The following is an 18,322-nucleotide window of genomic DNA, read 5'->3' as shown; positions in this document are numbered from 1 at the left end:
TGGAGGAATAGTCCATAATATTTATCTTATTAGACAATTTTAAGAATATTATTTGTATTATTTTATCTTTTAACACTATGCTAAAACGTGTTCATTAAATATAGGTCATACTGGTGTCTTTTTTTCATTCTCTCAGGTACCTGAGTGTTAGCTTTCTGTCTGAAGCTCCTGGAACTTTTCTCTTATTGAGATAGAACTTGGCTGAAATCACATTGCACATATATTGTACACAAGTGCTTAGCCCAAGCCTGAGAATTACTAGAATCCTCTAGTTAGACAAATTCAAACTACAGTGGGAGTTCTGTCCAGGAAGATGCAGCCTCTGAACAAGTTGATGGCTATCTCAAAACCTCAAAACCTGATTCTACATGAACAAAGTGAGGCCCCGAGAGTAGATGTGTCCTGGCAACAGGAATCCATCCCAGTCATGGAAACCTATGACTCTGAGGCCTCTCGTCAAAGATTCAGAAATTTCCAGTACTTGGCAGTGTCTGGGCCTCATGAAGCCCTGTGCCAACTCTGGGAGCTCTGTCTTCAGTGGCTGAGACCAGAGGTTCATACAAAGCAGCAGATCCTAGAGCTGTTGGTGCTAGAACAATTTCTGACAATTCTCCCTGAAGACATCAGGACTTGGGTGAATTTACAACATCCAAGGAACAGCAAAGAAGTGGTGACCCTCATAAAGGATGTGATTGAAATACTTAAAGATGAAGGTGAGAATGTAGAAAATTGGCAGTAGAATAATAGTTGACCCTTATGTGGAATCTAAAAAAAAAAAAGGGAAAAATGAGCTCATAGATACAGAGAACAGATTGGTCATTGCCAGAGGGGGGGGGGGGGGGGGAGGATGGGCAAAATGGGTGGAGGGTCACAAGGTATAGAAACTTCCAGGTATAAAATAAGTCATGGGGATGTAATGTACAGGGTAGTGACTATAGTTGATAATACTGTATTGCATATTTGAAAGTTGTTAAGACATTAGATCTTAAGAGCTCTCATTACAAGAAAAAACTTTTTGTAAATATATATGGTGACAGATGTTACCTAGACTTATTGTGGCGGTCATTTTGCAATATACATAAATATTGAATCGTTACATTGTACACCTGAAGCTAATACAGTTGACCCTTGAACAACATGGGTTTAAACTGTGTGGGTCCAATTATATATGGGTGTTTTTCAATAAATACAGCACAGTACTGTAAATGTATTTTCTCCTACGATTTTCTTAACACTTTCTTTTCTCTAGCTCACTTTATTGTAAGAATACTGTATGTAATATATATATATATATATAATATGCATTAGACTGCTTATGTTATTGGTATGGCTTCTGGTCAGTGGTAGGCTATTAGTAGTTAAGTTTTGGGGGAGTCTAAAGTTATATGCAGATTTCCAGCTGCTCAGGAGGTTGGTGCCCCTGACCCCTGTTGTTCAAGGGTCAACTGTATGATGTTATATGTTAATTATACCTCAATTAAAAAGAAAAAGAACCCTAAAAAAAGTAATTGACTCTTCCCATACGAAAAGAAATTATCTTGGGGTGCCTGGGTGGCTCATTCGTTAAGTGTCTGCCTTCAGCTGAGGTCGTGATCCCAGGGTCCTGGGATCGAGCCCCACATCGGGCTCCCTGCTCAGCGGGAGGCCTACTTCTCCCTCTCCCGCTCCCCCTGCTTGTGTTCCCTCTCTCGCTATGTCTCTGTCAAATAAATAAAATCTTAAAAAAAAAAAAGAGGGCGCCTGGGTGGCTCAGTCAGTTGAGCGACTGCCTTCGGCTCAGGTCATGATCCCAGGGTCCTGGGATCGAGTCCCACATCGGGCTCCCTGCTCTGCGGGGAGCCTACTTCTCCCTCTCCCACTCCCCCTGCTTGTGTTCCCTCTCTCGCTGTGTCTCTCTCTGTCAAATAAATAAATAAAATCTTTAAAAAAAAATAAAAATAAAAAATAAAAAAAAAAGAAAAGAAAAGAAATTATCTTTTTCTGAAGCTAAGAGGGTGTCAAGGGCCAGAACATGAAGGACTTTACTATTTAAGGAAGCACGGATTTTATTCTATAGGAAATAGAAATAGAGAATGAGATCTCACAGCATGGGTAGGGGAGTAAAATGATTTGATTTGCATTTTAAAATATTTTTGGGGCGCCTGGGTGTCTCGGTCATTAAGCATCTGCCTTCGGCTCAGGTCATGATCCCAGGGTCCTGGGATCAAGCCCCACATTGGGCTCCCTGCTCAGCAGGAAGCCCGCTTCTCCCTCTCCCACTCCCCCTGCTTGTGTTCCTTCTCTCACTGTGTCTCTCTCTGTCAAATAAATAAAATCTTTAAAAAAAAATAAACTAAAATATCATTTTGATATCAATATAGAGTAGTGGTTGGCAAACTATGGCCCAAAGGCCAAATGTTTTTGGAGATAGTGTTTTTGGAACACAGCCATGCCCACTGATTTACATTTAGTCTACAGTTGCTTTCATGCCATGACCAGAGTTGATTAGTTGTAGCAGAGACTGTATTGCCTGCAAAACCCATAATATTTACTATCTGGATCTTCACAGAAAAAGTTTATCAGCATCTTGTTTAAAGGATAGACCTGAGGACTCTGAAAACAGGAAAATCAGTTAAGATAGGTGAGGTGTTAAAGGATGAGGGAGTATTGGGAAAACAGGAGTTTGAACCTAAAGGAATTATGGACCGCATATAAGGTGTGAGTGGGATAAGATTTGATGTAAATGTGCATGTTCTGCCATACATGAATGGGCATAAGTAACGGATTTTATGGGAGGGGATTTATACAGTAATTATGTGGCATGTTGAATTTGAGATCTCTATGGGTTTGGAAAGTTACAGGTATGAACAGAAGTAGGAGAAATATATACCTTAGGGAGCATCAATACTTAAGGGCTATCATAGCTCTAACTACCCATTACAGGAAATACAAAGGATGGAGGAACATGTTAAATTATATCATGGGAATGCCATTAGTAAAATCTAAACTCTGGGAAACTACAAGATAATCCAGTTTCTAAAACAAAATAATTTTATTTTTTTTAAAGATTTTATTTAATTAGAGAGAGCATGCATGCACAAGCAGGGTGAGAGGGAGAGCGAGAATAAGAGAGGGACAGAGAATCTCCAGCAGACTCTGCACTGAGCACGGAGCCCAGCGTGGGCCTCCATCTCATGACCCTGAGGTCACCACTGAGCTGAAATCAAGGGTTGGACATTTAACCTGTTGAGCCACCCAGGCACCGCCCTAAAACAAACTAATTTTAAGGGAGAAGTGGGGATATGGATGAGGGATTTAGAAATTAAACGTAAAAGATGTATAGCCAATCACATGAATGTGTGAACCTTGTAAGTCATGAGGCAGTTGATTGGATATTTGACAAGGAATTGTTGACTGGGGAGAGTGATGATATTGTTGCTGTATTTAGTCCTTATTTGAAAAAGAAATAAAGGATTAAACAGAAGAAGAAAAGCCAGGTAAGCAGGCTAGAAAAGCATAATCTAGGACATCAGAGAACCAAGAAATGTTAGTATCTTGAGCTAAGAAAAGAAATCTTCAAGAAGGGAGTGTTCAGCAATGCTGTGACAAAAAGCTTCTCCTATTAAGATGAATATTGAAAGTAATTTACTGAAATTGTTGATTATGAAGTAATTATTAAGCTTTAGAACAGTTTCAGAGAAGGAGTTGAGGTGGTGCTTATTTGTAGTTAGTTATATTAGTTTTCTATTACTGTCATAACAAATGACCACAAAGTGGCTTAAAACAATGTGAATGTGGAGGGGAGGGGCAGAGGGAGAAGGGGAAGCAGACTACTCACTGAGCAGGGCGCCTGATACGGGACTCTTGTCCCAGGACCCTGAGATCATGACCTGAGCTGAAGGTAGACACTTAATCGACTGAGCCACCCAGGTGCACACAAGGTCCTCTTGATACAGAAAAAGCATTTGACAAAATCCATTGCCCTTTCATGATAAAAGCACTCAATATACTAGGAATAGAGGGAATTTCTTCTACCTGATAAAGGGCATCTATGAAAAACTTACAGGAAGCATCATACTTAATGGTTAAAGACTGAAAGCTTTACCCTTAGGATAAGGAACAAGACAAGGATGCCCACTCTGGCTACGTCTGTTCAACATTATACTGGAGGTACTAGCCAGTGCAACAAACAAGAAAAAGAAATAAAAGGCATCCTAATTGGAAAGGAAGAAGTAAAGTTATCTTTACTGTCATATGATCTGTTCTTATGCAGTTGACCCTTGAACAACATGGGTTTAAAATACATGGGTCACTTTTATGTGAATTTTTTTTTAAGATTTCCTAGCAAAAGCCACAAGGCATTTACTTACAACTGCCCACCCCAGTCTCCACAGGTCCAATGGAAGATGACTAGTTCAGAGTTCGCACCTACTGCCCTTTGAGTACCCCGAGAGGCCTGCAGAGCCCGTCAGCAGCCCTTGGGATCCCTGGGACTGGGTTACCTGTCAATTTTTTTCATTAAAAATAATTTTAAAAAGACAGCCTGTGTTCATGTATTGGATGACTTAATGTTTTTAAGATGATAATACTCTCTAAAGCGCTCTGCAGGTTCAAATGCAATTCATAGCAAAATTCCAGCTACCTTTTTTTGCAGAAATAGACAAGCTGATCCTAAAATGCATATGAAGTTACAAAGGAGTCCAAATAACCAAAACAGCCTTGATGAAGAACAAACTTTAAGGATGCATACTTTCAATTTCAAAACTTACTACAAAGCTACAGACTTTAGGACAGAATTAAAGTTATTTTTTGGAATCTGCTGTAGACACAGATGAAGCCTCAAAATATTATTTTGGCCTTCTTCTCCCTGATCCAATACTATTCAACTTCTGGTAGGATATCAGAATCATTTTTAGAGCTCTTATTTTATTTTTATTTATTTATTTGAGAGAGAGAATGAGAGAGAGCATGAGAAGGGGGAGGGTCAGAGGGAGAAGCAGACTCTCGCCCGAGCAGGGAGCCCAATGTGGGACTCGATCCTGGGACTCCAGGATCATGACCTGAGCCGAAGGCAGTCGCTTAACCAACTGAGCCACCCAGGTGCCCATTTTTAGAGTTTTTAAAAACTTTAACATCTGAGCCCCACCTTTGGAGATTCTGATTGCTGGTAGGGCGTGACATCATTATTTTTCCAAAGCTCTAAAGATGATTCCTATGAATAGCATGTTAAAATGACTACTATAATCATTAAATGTTTCTCCAGAGCAAATCTTGTCTCCCTAATGTTTTCCTTCATCTTCCTCAGAGATACCCTGCAAGGATTGTGTCATCCTCCAGAAGGGGAACATCAAGGAGAAAATGGAAACTGACTCACTAACTAGCAATTCTCAGGTGATTTAGGATTCCTACTCTTCACTGAAATGATCTGCTTTTTCTTTTTCGACTTTTGAACTTTTGCTAAGTATAGGTCCGTCTAAGGACGTAAGACTGTTACTTCTCCCATAGGACATTGGATCTATTTTATTTTAGTTGATGATACACTCTTTGGAAAATACTTAATCTTTGTATCTTTCTGTGCATCTCTTCCCTCAGGGTTGTAGACAGTAATCAAAGCCATAGAAATAGAGCCCACCAGAGAATGTTTAAAATTAAAAGTGAAGGGAGCCAAGGGCAGAATCCTGAGTAACGTCACTGAATAGGCAAGAGCAGAAGAAACCCCAAAGGATACTGAAATGAAAGCATCAAAGTGGTCGAGGAAAACCAAGAAGATACCATGTCACTGAAAGCCAAGGATGAGAGTATTTCAAGGATAAATCCTTTAAAAATTCAGGAAAATTCAGCCTGAATTTACCCATTCCCTTAACCATCACAGAGATACTACCATGCATGGGAATAGAAGCCAGGTTGCAGAGGGTTGAGGGAAAAAGGTGAGGAAGGAGGCAAAACTAACGTAGATGATTTACTCAGAGTCATCCGATGTCTTAGAGTTGTCTGGCTCTGCAGTAGAGGGAGGGGAGAGATGTGTATTTCATTGTGACTGAAGGTGCCCATCACAAGGTTGGGAATGCTAGAGAGGGAAGTGCAACACATGATGGTGTGAAGGTCCTCATAAGAAATACTTATGTCGTGGGCACCTGGGTGGTTCACTCGTTAAGTGGCTGCCTTCGGCTCAGGTCATGATCCCAGAGTCGTGGGATCGAGCCCCGCATCGGGCTCCCTGCTCCGCGGGAAGCCTGCTCTCCCTCTCCCACTCCCCCTGCTTGTGTTCCTGCTCTCACTGGCTCTGTCTCTGTCAAATAAATAAATAAAATCTTAAAAAAAAAAAAACTTATGTCGTGTCTGACCTGCACTGCTGAGGGGAACCGAAAGGAAATCCTCTGTGGAGATGCCAGAAGATGCAGACAGGCCCACAGGCAGACAAGCGCAGGTAGTAATAATTATTACAAAGAAGAGAAAGAAACAACGCAGTAGAGACTGATGAGGGGGTGGCTACTTCGTTTTGGGTAATCAGGAAAGGACTGCCTGACCCGAATGGGAATGAGTTAGCAGGCTGCCTTTCTTAGAGAAAATGCCCTATGTCTCCTGCTAGCTATCTTCATTACAAATTCCCCTCAAATCTATCTGAAACTCTTCCTCTTCTGAACTCCTCTTATGTCAGGTACTTTTACTCTGTAGTAATTTTTTGTTCCACAATTATTCCAACTGTCTTTTTTTTTTTCCCTCAACCAAAATAAAAGTTAATTTACGGTTAGGACTGCATTGATTTTCCTTTGGCAGCCCTCACAGAGTGCCAAATTGATAGGCCTCTAGTATAACTTGATTTTCATCACTTAGAACCCCAAACGTTTGTCAGTTTCTTACATATTCTGACGACCTACCCTATTCTTTCCAGGTTCATTTCTCCTCTAGTAATCTTTTTGGGAGTGACCTTTGATTAAAAAGAAATTTAATGTTTTAGGAACCAATAACATTCAAAGATGTGATTGTGGAATTCAGCGAGGAAGAGTGGGGACAACTGGACCCTGCTGTGAAGACCCTGTACAGGGATGTGATGCTGGAGAACTACAGGAACCTGAATTCATTGCATCAAGGTGGCTTCTGTGTATTTACCTCCTCTGCCTGTCAGTGGTCTCTTCACCTGCTGCTAAAAACTAGAGGACAACTTCAGCGGTTAAGGGCGCTTGGGTTCGGTTTTCCTAACATCCTTTGGGCACGATCGCAGATTTTCCTGCTGTGTATCTGAGTGGAAGTCCTTCTGTTGGAGAGCTAGATGTACGCAGATCTGTGGTGACCGCTGGCCTTATCTTTCAGCAGCTCTTAGAGAACTACGGAGGGATGGAATCTCTTCCCTATAAAAATGGCTGAGATGTCTGTCTGTTGTTGTTTTTTCATTTTCCCCACGAACAGAACATCTACTTTACAAGCCAGTTGAGATCTCCAAGCTGGAGAGTAAGGAAAGAAGATGGACAGTGGAGCAAGAAATCCCAAGCACATCTGTTTTGGGTAAGAACCAGGCAGATATGAGGCAGCCATAAGAAGCTTCTGTTTGTTAAACACACAGTGTACTGTTAACAGCCTTCGAGTAAGAGTCGGGGAGGCGACGACAAAACCACCGAAGCTTTGAAGGAAAAAAGTCACATTGCCTTTTGTTCACAGATTCTTTTTCTTCAGTGGGTAGGCAAAAGAATGTTGCAGGTGAGGAACACAGGCGCTTTTAAAGCTGTGTGGCCCGGAGTCTCCTACCTGCCAGTCTCCTCATCTGTAACATGGAGTTAATAACAGTCATTCACAGATTCTTTTTCTTCAGTGGATAGGCAAAAGAATGTTGCAGGTGATGGGCGCCTGGGTGGCTCAGTCAGTTGGGCGGCTGCCTTCGGCTCAGGTCATGATCCTGGAGTCCCGGGATCGAGTCCCTCATCGGGCTCCTTGCTCGGCAGGGAGTCTGCTTCTCCCTCTGACCCTCTCCCCTCTCATGCTGTTTCTCACTCTCTGTCTCTCTCAAATAAATAAATAAAATCTTTAAAAAAAAAAAAAGAATGTTGCAGGTGAGGAACACAGACGCTTTTAAAGCTGTGTGGCCCAGAGCAGCCTACCTGCCAGTCTCCTGATCTGTAACATGGAGTTAATAACAGTACTTACCTCCACGTTCCTGTGAGGCTTAAGTGAGTCATATGGGGAGCACCCTTAGAACAGTGCCTGGCATGTGGTTAGTGCTACATAAACAAACATTAGCCAACCCAGCATGAAATCATATTCTTTCTTTTAAAGAAAACTTCATACAGAGTGACTTTAGTAATCTTCCATTTTTCCATTTTTCTTTCGTTTACTATAGAACTTCTTGTGCCCTAACTTTCTATCTTCATGTAATCTCTTTATTCTTATTAACATTTTGTTTGTGGGAGATGATCAATTATTGTGTGCTTAATGTAAATTTTAGTACATATAGAAATGTATGAAGAGGAATAGAGCTCACCCAATTACCTCACTCCCCAGAGCTATGCAGTATTAACATTTTGATTTATTTTCTTAGACTTTTTTTCTTTGTGATGATGTGTCTCTGTGGCTTGTGAAGATTTGTTTTTTTCCAAAATTGGGATCATCAGGGATATGTCACTTTATATTCTGCTCTTCTCACCTAATATGATACCATAGGCAATTACCTGTGTCACTAAATAGTGTGTGAAAATGTGGTTTCTAATTCACATGTAACATTCCATCATATACATGTATCATAATACGTTTAACCATTCCTCCTCAGCTGTTGGACATTCAGGTTGTTGCCAAGTTTTCAGGCATATCTACGTAAGATATACCTTGTTAGAAGAGAAACTTGTTCATCAAAGGGCATGAGTATATTTAACAGTCTTGTTACATTGTGCTATATTGTCTACAGAAAGGTTATACCCATCCATACTGTCACTAATAACGTATTATCTATTTATTATTATCAGTCTAGCACCCTATTGTTTACCTGAAATCTTTATTGGTTTGATAGGCAAATTATTCAATTTCTTCCTTTCTAAGGTAAATTCCCCCACCCCCACTCTTTTCCTTTGGACCCCATTTCTCCCTGCCTTCTTTCACTTACATTTTTACCATTTTTGCCTCATCTTCCCGTTGGTTTTTCAACATTTTCAGGTCATTACTGATGTAAAAAATTTTTCTCTCAACATATTACTCTCTTTCTCACCTATTTATAGCCAGTCTTCTCAAAATATTTTATACTTTTCTCATTTCCTCACCTTCTATTCCTTACCCCATTCCAGTTTAGTTCTTATGCCAGATCTCCTCTGAAACAGTCCTTACTAAGGTTGTAGAAGACTTTCTTGTAGCTAAGTCCGGTGGATATGTTTTCGTTCCTTGTCTTACATTACCTGCTCCTCACTCTTAAAACACTCGTAGGTTCTTATAGCGCATCCTATTTTCCTCCTCTTTCTGGCCTTTCTCTCTCAGTCTGGTGGAGACTTCTCTTTCTCTAGCTCTAATTTCAGAGTTTCTTGACACGTCTCATTTTGTCTTCTTTTCTTACTCTCTTTTCTTCTCTAGGTTATCACATCCACAACTGCAGCTTCACTTACCACACACGTGTAGGTGACTTACAAATTTGTGTCCCCAGCCCAGACTTCTTCTCCGAATTGAAAAATTTATAGGCACGTGACATTTCTCTTGGATGTCTTAAAGGTGACTCCAGCTCTTTAAAACCAAAGTCATAACTTTTTCCTTTCCTGTCTTCCTCCATTGTTCCCTGAGTGAATGGCACTGCTATCCATCCAGTTACACAAGTATAGTGTATTATCCTTGACACGACTTCTCCTGCACCTAAGACTTGGTTTTATCTTTCTAAATATCCCTTGAATGTCTCCACTTCTTTCTATCTGTAGTGCCACTACCCTAGTCCATGTTCCATCACCGTTTCTCATCTCAACTATCCCTGCAGTCTCTTAATTCATCGTACTGAAAGATCTTGCCATGCCTCTTTGCTCTTTTCCCCAACTCCAGTGTTTGAGCCACATTGCAATCAAAAAGATCAAATTCTGTCACGTACTTGCTTAAATCACTATGCTGACTGCAGTTTTGCTTGCTTCAGAACACACTAGTCCCTACCTATTTCTCCAACCTCGTCTCACACTGCATCCTCCACTCACTCTTTGCACCCAAACCACACCACTCTGCTTCCCATCAGCATCAAATATGTGTTAGTGTTGGAGGACTGCAGAGAAAAGAGTTCCACAAGACACACATTCCAGATGTCCCTTGAGTGGGGCTTGCCCTCCATCTCAGGGCCTCTGTACATGTGGTTTCCTTACATAAAATGCTCGTTCTTCTATTCTTTGCCTAGTTGATTCCTCATCTTCCTTCTGATCTCAAAGAGTTTCACATTTCCTCAGGGAAGTCTGTCTTGATTCGTTTTTTTCTGTTATATACTCCCATACGATCATAATCTTGTCTTTTTAGCATTTATCACAATTATATTTTGCTTGTATCTGTATAAGTCTTTGTCTTCCACATTAGGCTTTATGTTCCTTGAGGGTAGGGACCGTGTCTCTTTTTGCCCTACCTTTGTATCTCAAGCTTTTGCACATTTACAGGAACCAAAGGAAAAAACTGGATAGATAAATATTGGATTATGAGAAAGGTAAAAATTATCTTACTTGCTTTGGTCATTTGTGATTCAGTAAATGGTTTTATGTCCTTTATTAAGATTTTAGAGGTTTTTAAGTAAGATCTCATGGAAATTCCCACTATTGATCAATTACAGCAAATGAAATATCGCTGAAGTTTTTTTAATTATTTTGTTTATGGTGCCTGCCATACATATTTTTAAAGATTTTTTTTTTATTTATTTATTTGACAGAGAGAGACACAGCGAGAGAGGGAACACAAGCGGGGGAGCGGGAGAGGGAGAAGCAGGCTCCCCGCAGAGCAGGGAGCCCGATGCGGGACTCGATCCCAGGACCCTGGGATCATGACCTGAGCCGAAGGCAGTCGCTCAACCGACTGAGCCACCCAGGCGCCCCTGCCATACATATTTTTAAATTTATGTTATCACGTCTCTTCTCCCCAGTGCTTTATATCTGTTAGTTCTAGGCATAAGAATTTTTCCATACCCAAAGTAGAAATATATTTCCTGATTTTTTTTTTTTAAGATTTTATTTATTTATTTGACAGAGAGAGACACAGCGAGAGAGAGAACACAAGCAGGGGGAGTGGGAGAGGGGAGAAGCAGGCTTCCCGCCGAGCAGGGAGCCCGATGCGGGGCTCGATCCCAGGACCCTGGGATCATGACCTGAGCCGAAGGCAGACGCTTAACCATTGAGCCACCCAGACGCCCCATATTTCCTGATTTTATTCTGATTTCATTTATTTCCTCATTTAAGTAATACTTCAATCAATCTGGAATTTACCTCGGTAAATGTAGCTTATTTACCAAAACAGTTAATAGACTACAGTGGATTAAAGGTGGCTACAGAATCTTTGTCACTCTCTCCATCAAGATGTAGCCTTTGTACACCTGAAGCTAACGTAACACTGTGTATCAACTATACTTCCGTTAGAAAAAAAAAAAGAGGCAGACTTTGTTTGCCCGTCCTTTGAATCTCAGTGGGCACTAGACTGTTCGATCAAGAAATGGAGCAGAGGTGACACTGCCGGTTCCAGGTGTAGCCTGTAATAGGACCTGGAGCTGCCACTTCTTTCTCTTGGAGGTTAGCAGCCACTACTTCAACTAGCTTGACATTGCTGTTTGTGAGAAGCCCAGCGTAGCCACATGGAATATACATACTTACACATATGCTCTTTAAAGGCTCATCAGATGATCAGAGGCACATCTAGATTTAAGTGCTAATGACCCAAGTTTATTATAAACAGTTTAAGGTAAATTTGGATAGAGAATATAAAACCAAATTCTGGACAGCTTAATTAACTAGTCAAAACCTATGAAAAAAGAATCCTGTGGATTTTAATCTGTAAACACAGATAAGCCATTGGAATGGTTTGAGAAGTTGGGGGAAACTCATATAGGCCAAGGAAAGGCAGAGATGGTTTGGCATGGCTGGTCTCCAGGGGACTTGTGAGCAGACACCCAGGATTGGGATGATAGGCTAAGGTTTAAAGTGTTCATTTTTGTTTCAGTTTAGAGACAGGAACAAAGTCTTGTAGGTAAAGCATAGTTTCTGAGTTTGGGATTAATAGGAATAAGACATTGACTCAAAATCTGTTTAGCGCAGAAGGCGAACAAATCATGGGTGTAAAGATAAACAGTGGTGTTTCCACTAAAATCAATAGATAAGACTGTTCCTATAATTATTTAATGTTGACCTGAAAGACATCACTAATAAATGAAAAAAAATGAGAAAGTTAATTAGTAGAAGAGAGGAAAAGCTATTATTTGTAAACGGTAACTTTCTACTTAGAAAATCCAAAAAAAACTCATTGTCAAAACTATTATATCTGTTAAGAGTTTTGTAAGGTGGCCAGATATAAAATAAAAATATTGGTAGCTTTCCTATATGTTAGAACTAAGTGATTTGAAAATAACAAAATACATGAAAGTGACTTTAAAAATAGGAGTAAAGAAGTTATATGAAAAATGAGTCCTAGAAATATGAGAACATCAGAGATTTGCTTAGAGAAATACATTTAGGAATTTTGCCACTCAGTAAATACTTCTGGAACAACTTCTGTTTCAGTGACCTATTGTTTCTAACAAATTGCCCCAAAACTTAGTGACTTGAAACAACAATCATTTTATTAACTCACAATTTTGTGAGTTGACTTAGGAGTTCTCAGGATCCATATGATGTTGACTGAGGATACAGTGTTCTGCTGGGATGGAATGGTCAAGATGGCTCATCACATGGCTGGAAGTTGATGCTGGCTGTCACTGGGAACTTTGGCCCTGTGGACCAGAGCACCTTCATGTGGGCTCTTCTTTTTTTTTTAAATTTATTTATTTGACAGAGAGAGACACAGCAAGAGAGGGAACACAAGCAGAGGGAGTGGGAGAGGGAGAAGCAGGCTCCCCACGGAGCAGGGAGCCCAATGCAGGGCTCGATCCCGGGACTCCGGGATCATGACCTGAGCCGAAGGCAGACGCGTAACGACTGAGCCGCCCAGGTGCCCCCATGTGGCCTCTTCTTGAGGCATGGACTTCTCATAGCATGCCAGCCAGGTTCTGGGAATATGCTGAGAGGAATTCAACATTTTCAGTCTCCTAAAGGCCAGGCCCAGAAGTGGCATGGTATCACTTCTACCATATTCTGTTGGCTAAGCAGTCACAGAAGTAGCCCATTTGCAAGAGGAAGAAAAACCCCACTTCTCTATGGGAGGGTGCCAAAGAATGTACATCTATCTCTTTTTATTACTCAAGTATAATTAATATATGGTATTATGTTAGTTTCAGCTGTACAATATAATGATTGAACAATTCTGTACATTATGCCATGCTCATCATAAGTGTCCTCTTAATCCTCTTCTGTTCTCACCTATTCCCCCACTCACCTTCCCTCTGGCAAACACCAGTTTGTCCGTTATATTTAAGATTCTTCTTCTTCGTATACACACACACACCCCCCTATGTATATCATATCTTCTTTATCCATTTCTCTATGAATGGACATTTTGGTTGCTTCTGTATTATAAATAATTCTGCAGTAAACATAAGGTTGCATATATCTTTTTGAATTAGTGTTTTCATTTTCTTTGGCTAAAACCCACTAGTGGAATTACTAGATCATACAGAATTTCTATTTTTAATTTTTTGAGGAACCTCCATACTGTTTTCTACAGTGCTATACCAGTGTGCATTCCCACCAACAGTGCAAGAGGGTTCCTTTTTCTCCACATCTTTGCCAACACTCTTATTTTTTGTGTTTCTGATTTTAGCCATTCTGACCAGTGTGAGATGATATCTCATTGTGGTTTTGATTTACATTTCTCTGATGATGAGTGATGTTGAACATTGTTTCATGTGTCTGTTGGCCATCTAATGTCTATTTTGAAAAAATGTCTTTTCAGGTCCTCTGCACATTTTTTAAATTGGATTGTTGTTTTTTTCGTGTTGAGTTTTAGAAGTTCTTTATATATTTTGGATTCTAACCCTTTATTGTATATATCATTTGCAAATATCTTCTCCCATTCAGTAGGTTGTTTTTATTTTGTTGATAGTTTCCTTAACTGTGCAAAACATTTTTACTTTGGTGTAGTCTCAGTAGTTTACTTTTGCTTTTGTTTTCCTTGCCAAAGGAGACATATCTAGAAAAATATTGCTATGGCCAATGTCAGAGAAATTACTGCCTATGTTTTCTGTTAGGAATTTTATGGTTTCAGGTCTCACATTTAGGTCTTTAATCCATTTTGAGTTTATTTTTGTATATAGTGTAAGAAAAGGGTCCAGTGTCATTCTTTTGCATGTAGCTGTCTAGTTTTCCCAACACCATTTGTTGAAGAGACTTTTTCCCATTGTATATTCTTGCCTCCTTTGTCATAGATTGATTGATCATAAAGCTGTGGGTTTATTTCTGGCTCTCTGTTTTGTTCCATTGATCTGTGTGTCTGTTTTTTGTTTTTTGTTTTTTTTTATGCCAGTACCATTCTGTTTTGATTACTACAGCTTTGCATAGTATGTCTTGATACCTCCAATTTTGTTCTTCTTTTTCAAGATTGGGTTTGGCTATTCAAGGTCTTTCTTGGTTCCATACAAATTTTAGGATTCTTTGTTCTAGTTCTTTGAAAAGTACTGTTGGTATTTTGATAGGGATTGCATTAAATATGTAAATTGCTTTGAGTAGTATGGAAATTTTAACAATACTGGTTCTCCCAATCCATGAGTGTGGAATATCTTTCCATTTCTTAGTGTCATCTTCAATTTCTTTCATCAGCATTTTATAGTTTTCAGAGTACAGGTCTATGACTCTGGGCTAAATTTATTCCTATGTTTTTTATATTTTTTTCTATTTTTGATTTAAATTCAACTTAACATATACTATATAATTTGTTCCAGAAGTAGAATTTAGTGATTCATCGGTTTCATACAACACCCGGTGCTCATTACTTCAGGTGCCCTCCTTAATGCCCATCACCCAGTTACCCCATCCCTCCACCCACCTCCCCTACATATTTTATTCTTTTTGGTGCAATTGTAAATGGGACTGTTAGCTTCCTCCCTCCTCTCCCCTTCCCTCCCCTCCTCTCCCATTGGGATTGTTTTCTTAATTTCTCTTTGTGCTACTTCATTTTAAAGTATAGAAATGCAACAGATTTCTGTATATTTTGTATCCTGCAACTATACTAAATTAATTTATCAGTTCTGGTAGTTTTTTGGTGGAGTCTTTAGGATTTTTTTTATATAGTATCATGTCATCTGTAAATAGTGAGAGTTTTACTTCTTATTTACCAATATGAATGCCTCTTACTTCTTTTTCTTGTCTGATTGCTGTTGCTAGAACTTCCAGTACTATGTTGAATGACAGTGGTGAGAGTGGACATCCTTGTCTTGTTCCTGATCTTAGAGGAAGAGCTCTGTTTTTCCCCCTTTGAGTACAATGTTAGCTGTGGGGTTTTTTAATGAATGTGTGGCCATTTTGATCTGTCCTCTGGCCACAAATTATTTTTTTAATTTTCCCCCCTTGTTAAATACACTTACTGTCTCCTAAGAGACCTCGTCTCATTATGGCATCAGGCTTGAAGTCCAGGATCTTACCATCTAAATTAAATTAGGTCTAGGTTTGAAGAGGTTTCTCTCTCACTGAAGACCTATGAATTAAATTACAGGTTATCTGCCCACACACCCAGTATACACTGGTGAGGCAGAAACGGGGAAACTACAGTCAGTACTCTCATTATATTCCTACACTCTGCTCTAGGAGATTGTTTTAATAGTCTAGTTTCCAGTGTGAGTATTATACAGACAGATAATTTCTGCTAGAAATTAGACTAAATCAGGCTGAATTAATAGGTATTTGACAAAGTTGGATGCATCAGTGGGGCTGCTTTGAGGCAAAAGTCATTTCATAAAACAATAGTACCTCAGGGCAGATTAGATACAAGGGATAAAGAGCAATGTTTATTCAAGATCTCTTTGTGGACTCTAGTGTAAATATTAGAAGAACAATGACTCACTGAACAACTGAGGACATTGAGGGAAGTTCTTTCAACATGAAAGATGAAATTCTCAGTCTCATTTGTTCAGTTGGAAGAGAGTAGTAGGATAGCCAAGTGGCATTGTCTTGGAGACAGGTAAAAAAAAAAAAATGTGAGGGCATCTGGGTGGCTCAGTTGGTTGAGTGACTGCCTTCAGCTCAGGTCATGATCCTGGAGTCCCGGGATCGAGTCCCGCATTGGGCTCCCTGCTCAGTGGGGAGTCTGCTTCTCCCTCTGACCCTCCCCCCTCTCATGCTCTCTGTATCTCATTCTCTCTCTCAAATAAACAAATAAAATCTTAAAAAAAAAATATGTGAGATACAAAGCTGAAGATGTGTTTTGGCTTCCAATAAAGTGTAGAAGTAAAGCATTAGATAAAGCTGAAGTTATGTGCGGAAGGGTAATGGGAGTCAGTGAAATTTAGTTATTAAGAAATTGCTAGAATATATAGTATATTGGACGTATTTATACAGAAACTAAGTGAGAAAGGAATCTTGAGAAGGAAAGTAAGACATTAAATGAAACAAACTGAAGACGGGTGAAAACAAGAGAACTGAATCTTACCTGGGACAGGTAAAATTTTGAGTTCTAGGAAATACACAGAAAAATAACGTAGCACCATTTGAATCAGGAGTGATTTTGAGCCCAGGAAGAGGGGTGGTTTCTCTGCTACTTCTGATTATAGTTTTTTTTTTCTGCCTTTGTTAAATATGGGGAATAATTGCAGCTTGTATGGAAAATAGAAGCACTGATTGCCAGTTTGTTGTAGCTGGTTAAGATGTGCCTGTAAATGTAGACATGTTTTTAAAGATATGATTAAATTGCTATTTTAGAAGGGTGTATTTATTATTGATGAACAGCGTAGGTTAAAAGAGACAAAGACAAGATGCTAGAGAAAGGAAGGTTAGGTATAACCCACACAGACTAGTTACAAACCAGTAATAATTTGAACTATGATATGCCACCCTATCCCAGTTCATATGCTGGATATTTTCCTAAGCCCTATGTATTCTCTCTAATATTCCTGAATAGCTCTCATATTTTATGATCTCCTAACCTCCCTTTTAATACTTTTATCCCTTTTATTTCTTCTATAATTCTCATTTTTCTAATCTCACCTCACATTTCCATTCTGTATTTAAGGCCTATAAAATATGCATATTCCCTTATGTGGTTTAGCATCCCTTTCCTAATTAAACAATTTCCCTTTTTCTAGTTCATGGAATTTTTTATTTCTTTTTAGACAGAGAGGTAATTTCAGAAAACCAAGATTCAGTTCCAAAGCAGAGAATTTCTGGAAAAGAATCATCTCCTGGAGTGATTATGACAAGACTGACCAAAAGCGGATCCCCTTCTTTAGATGCTTGGATGAGCAATGACTGGTTAAATAGGAACCAGGAACACTGGGACATAAATTTGCCAGAAGAAGCTTTTGTTCATAAGACAGTCTACACTGAAGTGGGAAACTTTGAAGGTAGTGAGAATAAGAAAAGTTTAGATGTTAAGTCAGTTAATTCAACTTTGGGCATACAACAAGGAATTCCTATGAGAAAAGGGTCCTCAAAATGTGGTAAGTTTAAAACTAACTTCAAATTTAATTTAGACTCTGGTAAGCAATATTCAGAATATAATGAATGTGGGAATGCCTTGAGCCTGAGTATAGATATTCAACACCCAGAAAGTCATACCTTAGTGAATTCCTATGAATGCTATCAATGTGGGAGAGCCTTCAGTCGGAGTTCATCCCTCATTAGACATCAGATCATTCACACAGGAGAGAAACCTTATAAATGTAGTGAATGTGGGAGATTCTTCAACAGACGTACAAACCTTACTAAGCATCAAAAAATTCATACTGAAGCAAAGGTCTGTGAAGGCAATAAATGTAGAAAAGGTTTTAGTGAGACTGAAGACAGTAATAAAAATTCAAGACTTCATTCTGGAGATAATCCCTACGAATGTGTTAATTGTGGAAAATCCTTCAGCCGAAGCTCTTCCCTTATTCGACATCAAATGATTCATACAGGAGAGAAACCATTCAAATGTAAGGAATGTGAGAAAACTTTCAACAGGAGTTCAAACCTTAAAAAACACCAAAAACTTCATACTCAGGAGAAGTCCTGTAAAAGGAAGAAACCTATGATTAACGACATCAATGAATTTATACTAGAGGGAATCCTGTGAATAGAGTAAATGCAAGAAA

At 39.4% G+C, this 18,322-nt stretch overlaps 1 protein-coding gene across 1 annotated transcript; it reads left to right on the top strand.

Annotated features, from left to right (window-relative positions):
* The first annotated feature begins 313 nt into the window (after nucleotides 1–313).
* ZNF215 (zinc finger protein 215) lies at nucleotides 314–18,303 on the top strand. Its single transcript, XM_021685647.1, has 5 exons — nucleotides 314–713; nucleotides 5,285–5,370; nucleotides 6,938–7,070; nucleotides 7,387–7,482; nucleotides 17,363–18,303. Exons 1-5 carry the CDS (start codon nucleotides 314–316, stop codon nucleotides 18,301–18,303), a joined length of 1,656 nt encoding a protein of 551 aa, XP_021541322.1.
* Nucleotides 18,304–18,322: the final 19 nt, after the last annotated feature.

The sequence above is a fragment of the Neomonachus schauinslandi genome, chromosome 11, assembly GCF_002201575.2.
Source record: "Neomonachus schauinslandi chromosome 11, ASM220157v2, whole genome shotgun sequence".
Lineage (NCBI taxonomy): Eukaryota > Metazoa > Chordata > Mammalia > Carnivora > Phocidae > Neomonachus > Neomonachus schauinslandi.
Note: the sequence above shows the minus strand (reverse complement) of the source record. Positions and strands in the feature narration are given on the sequence as shown.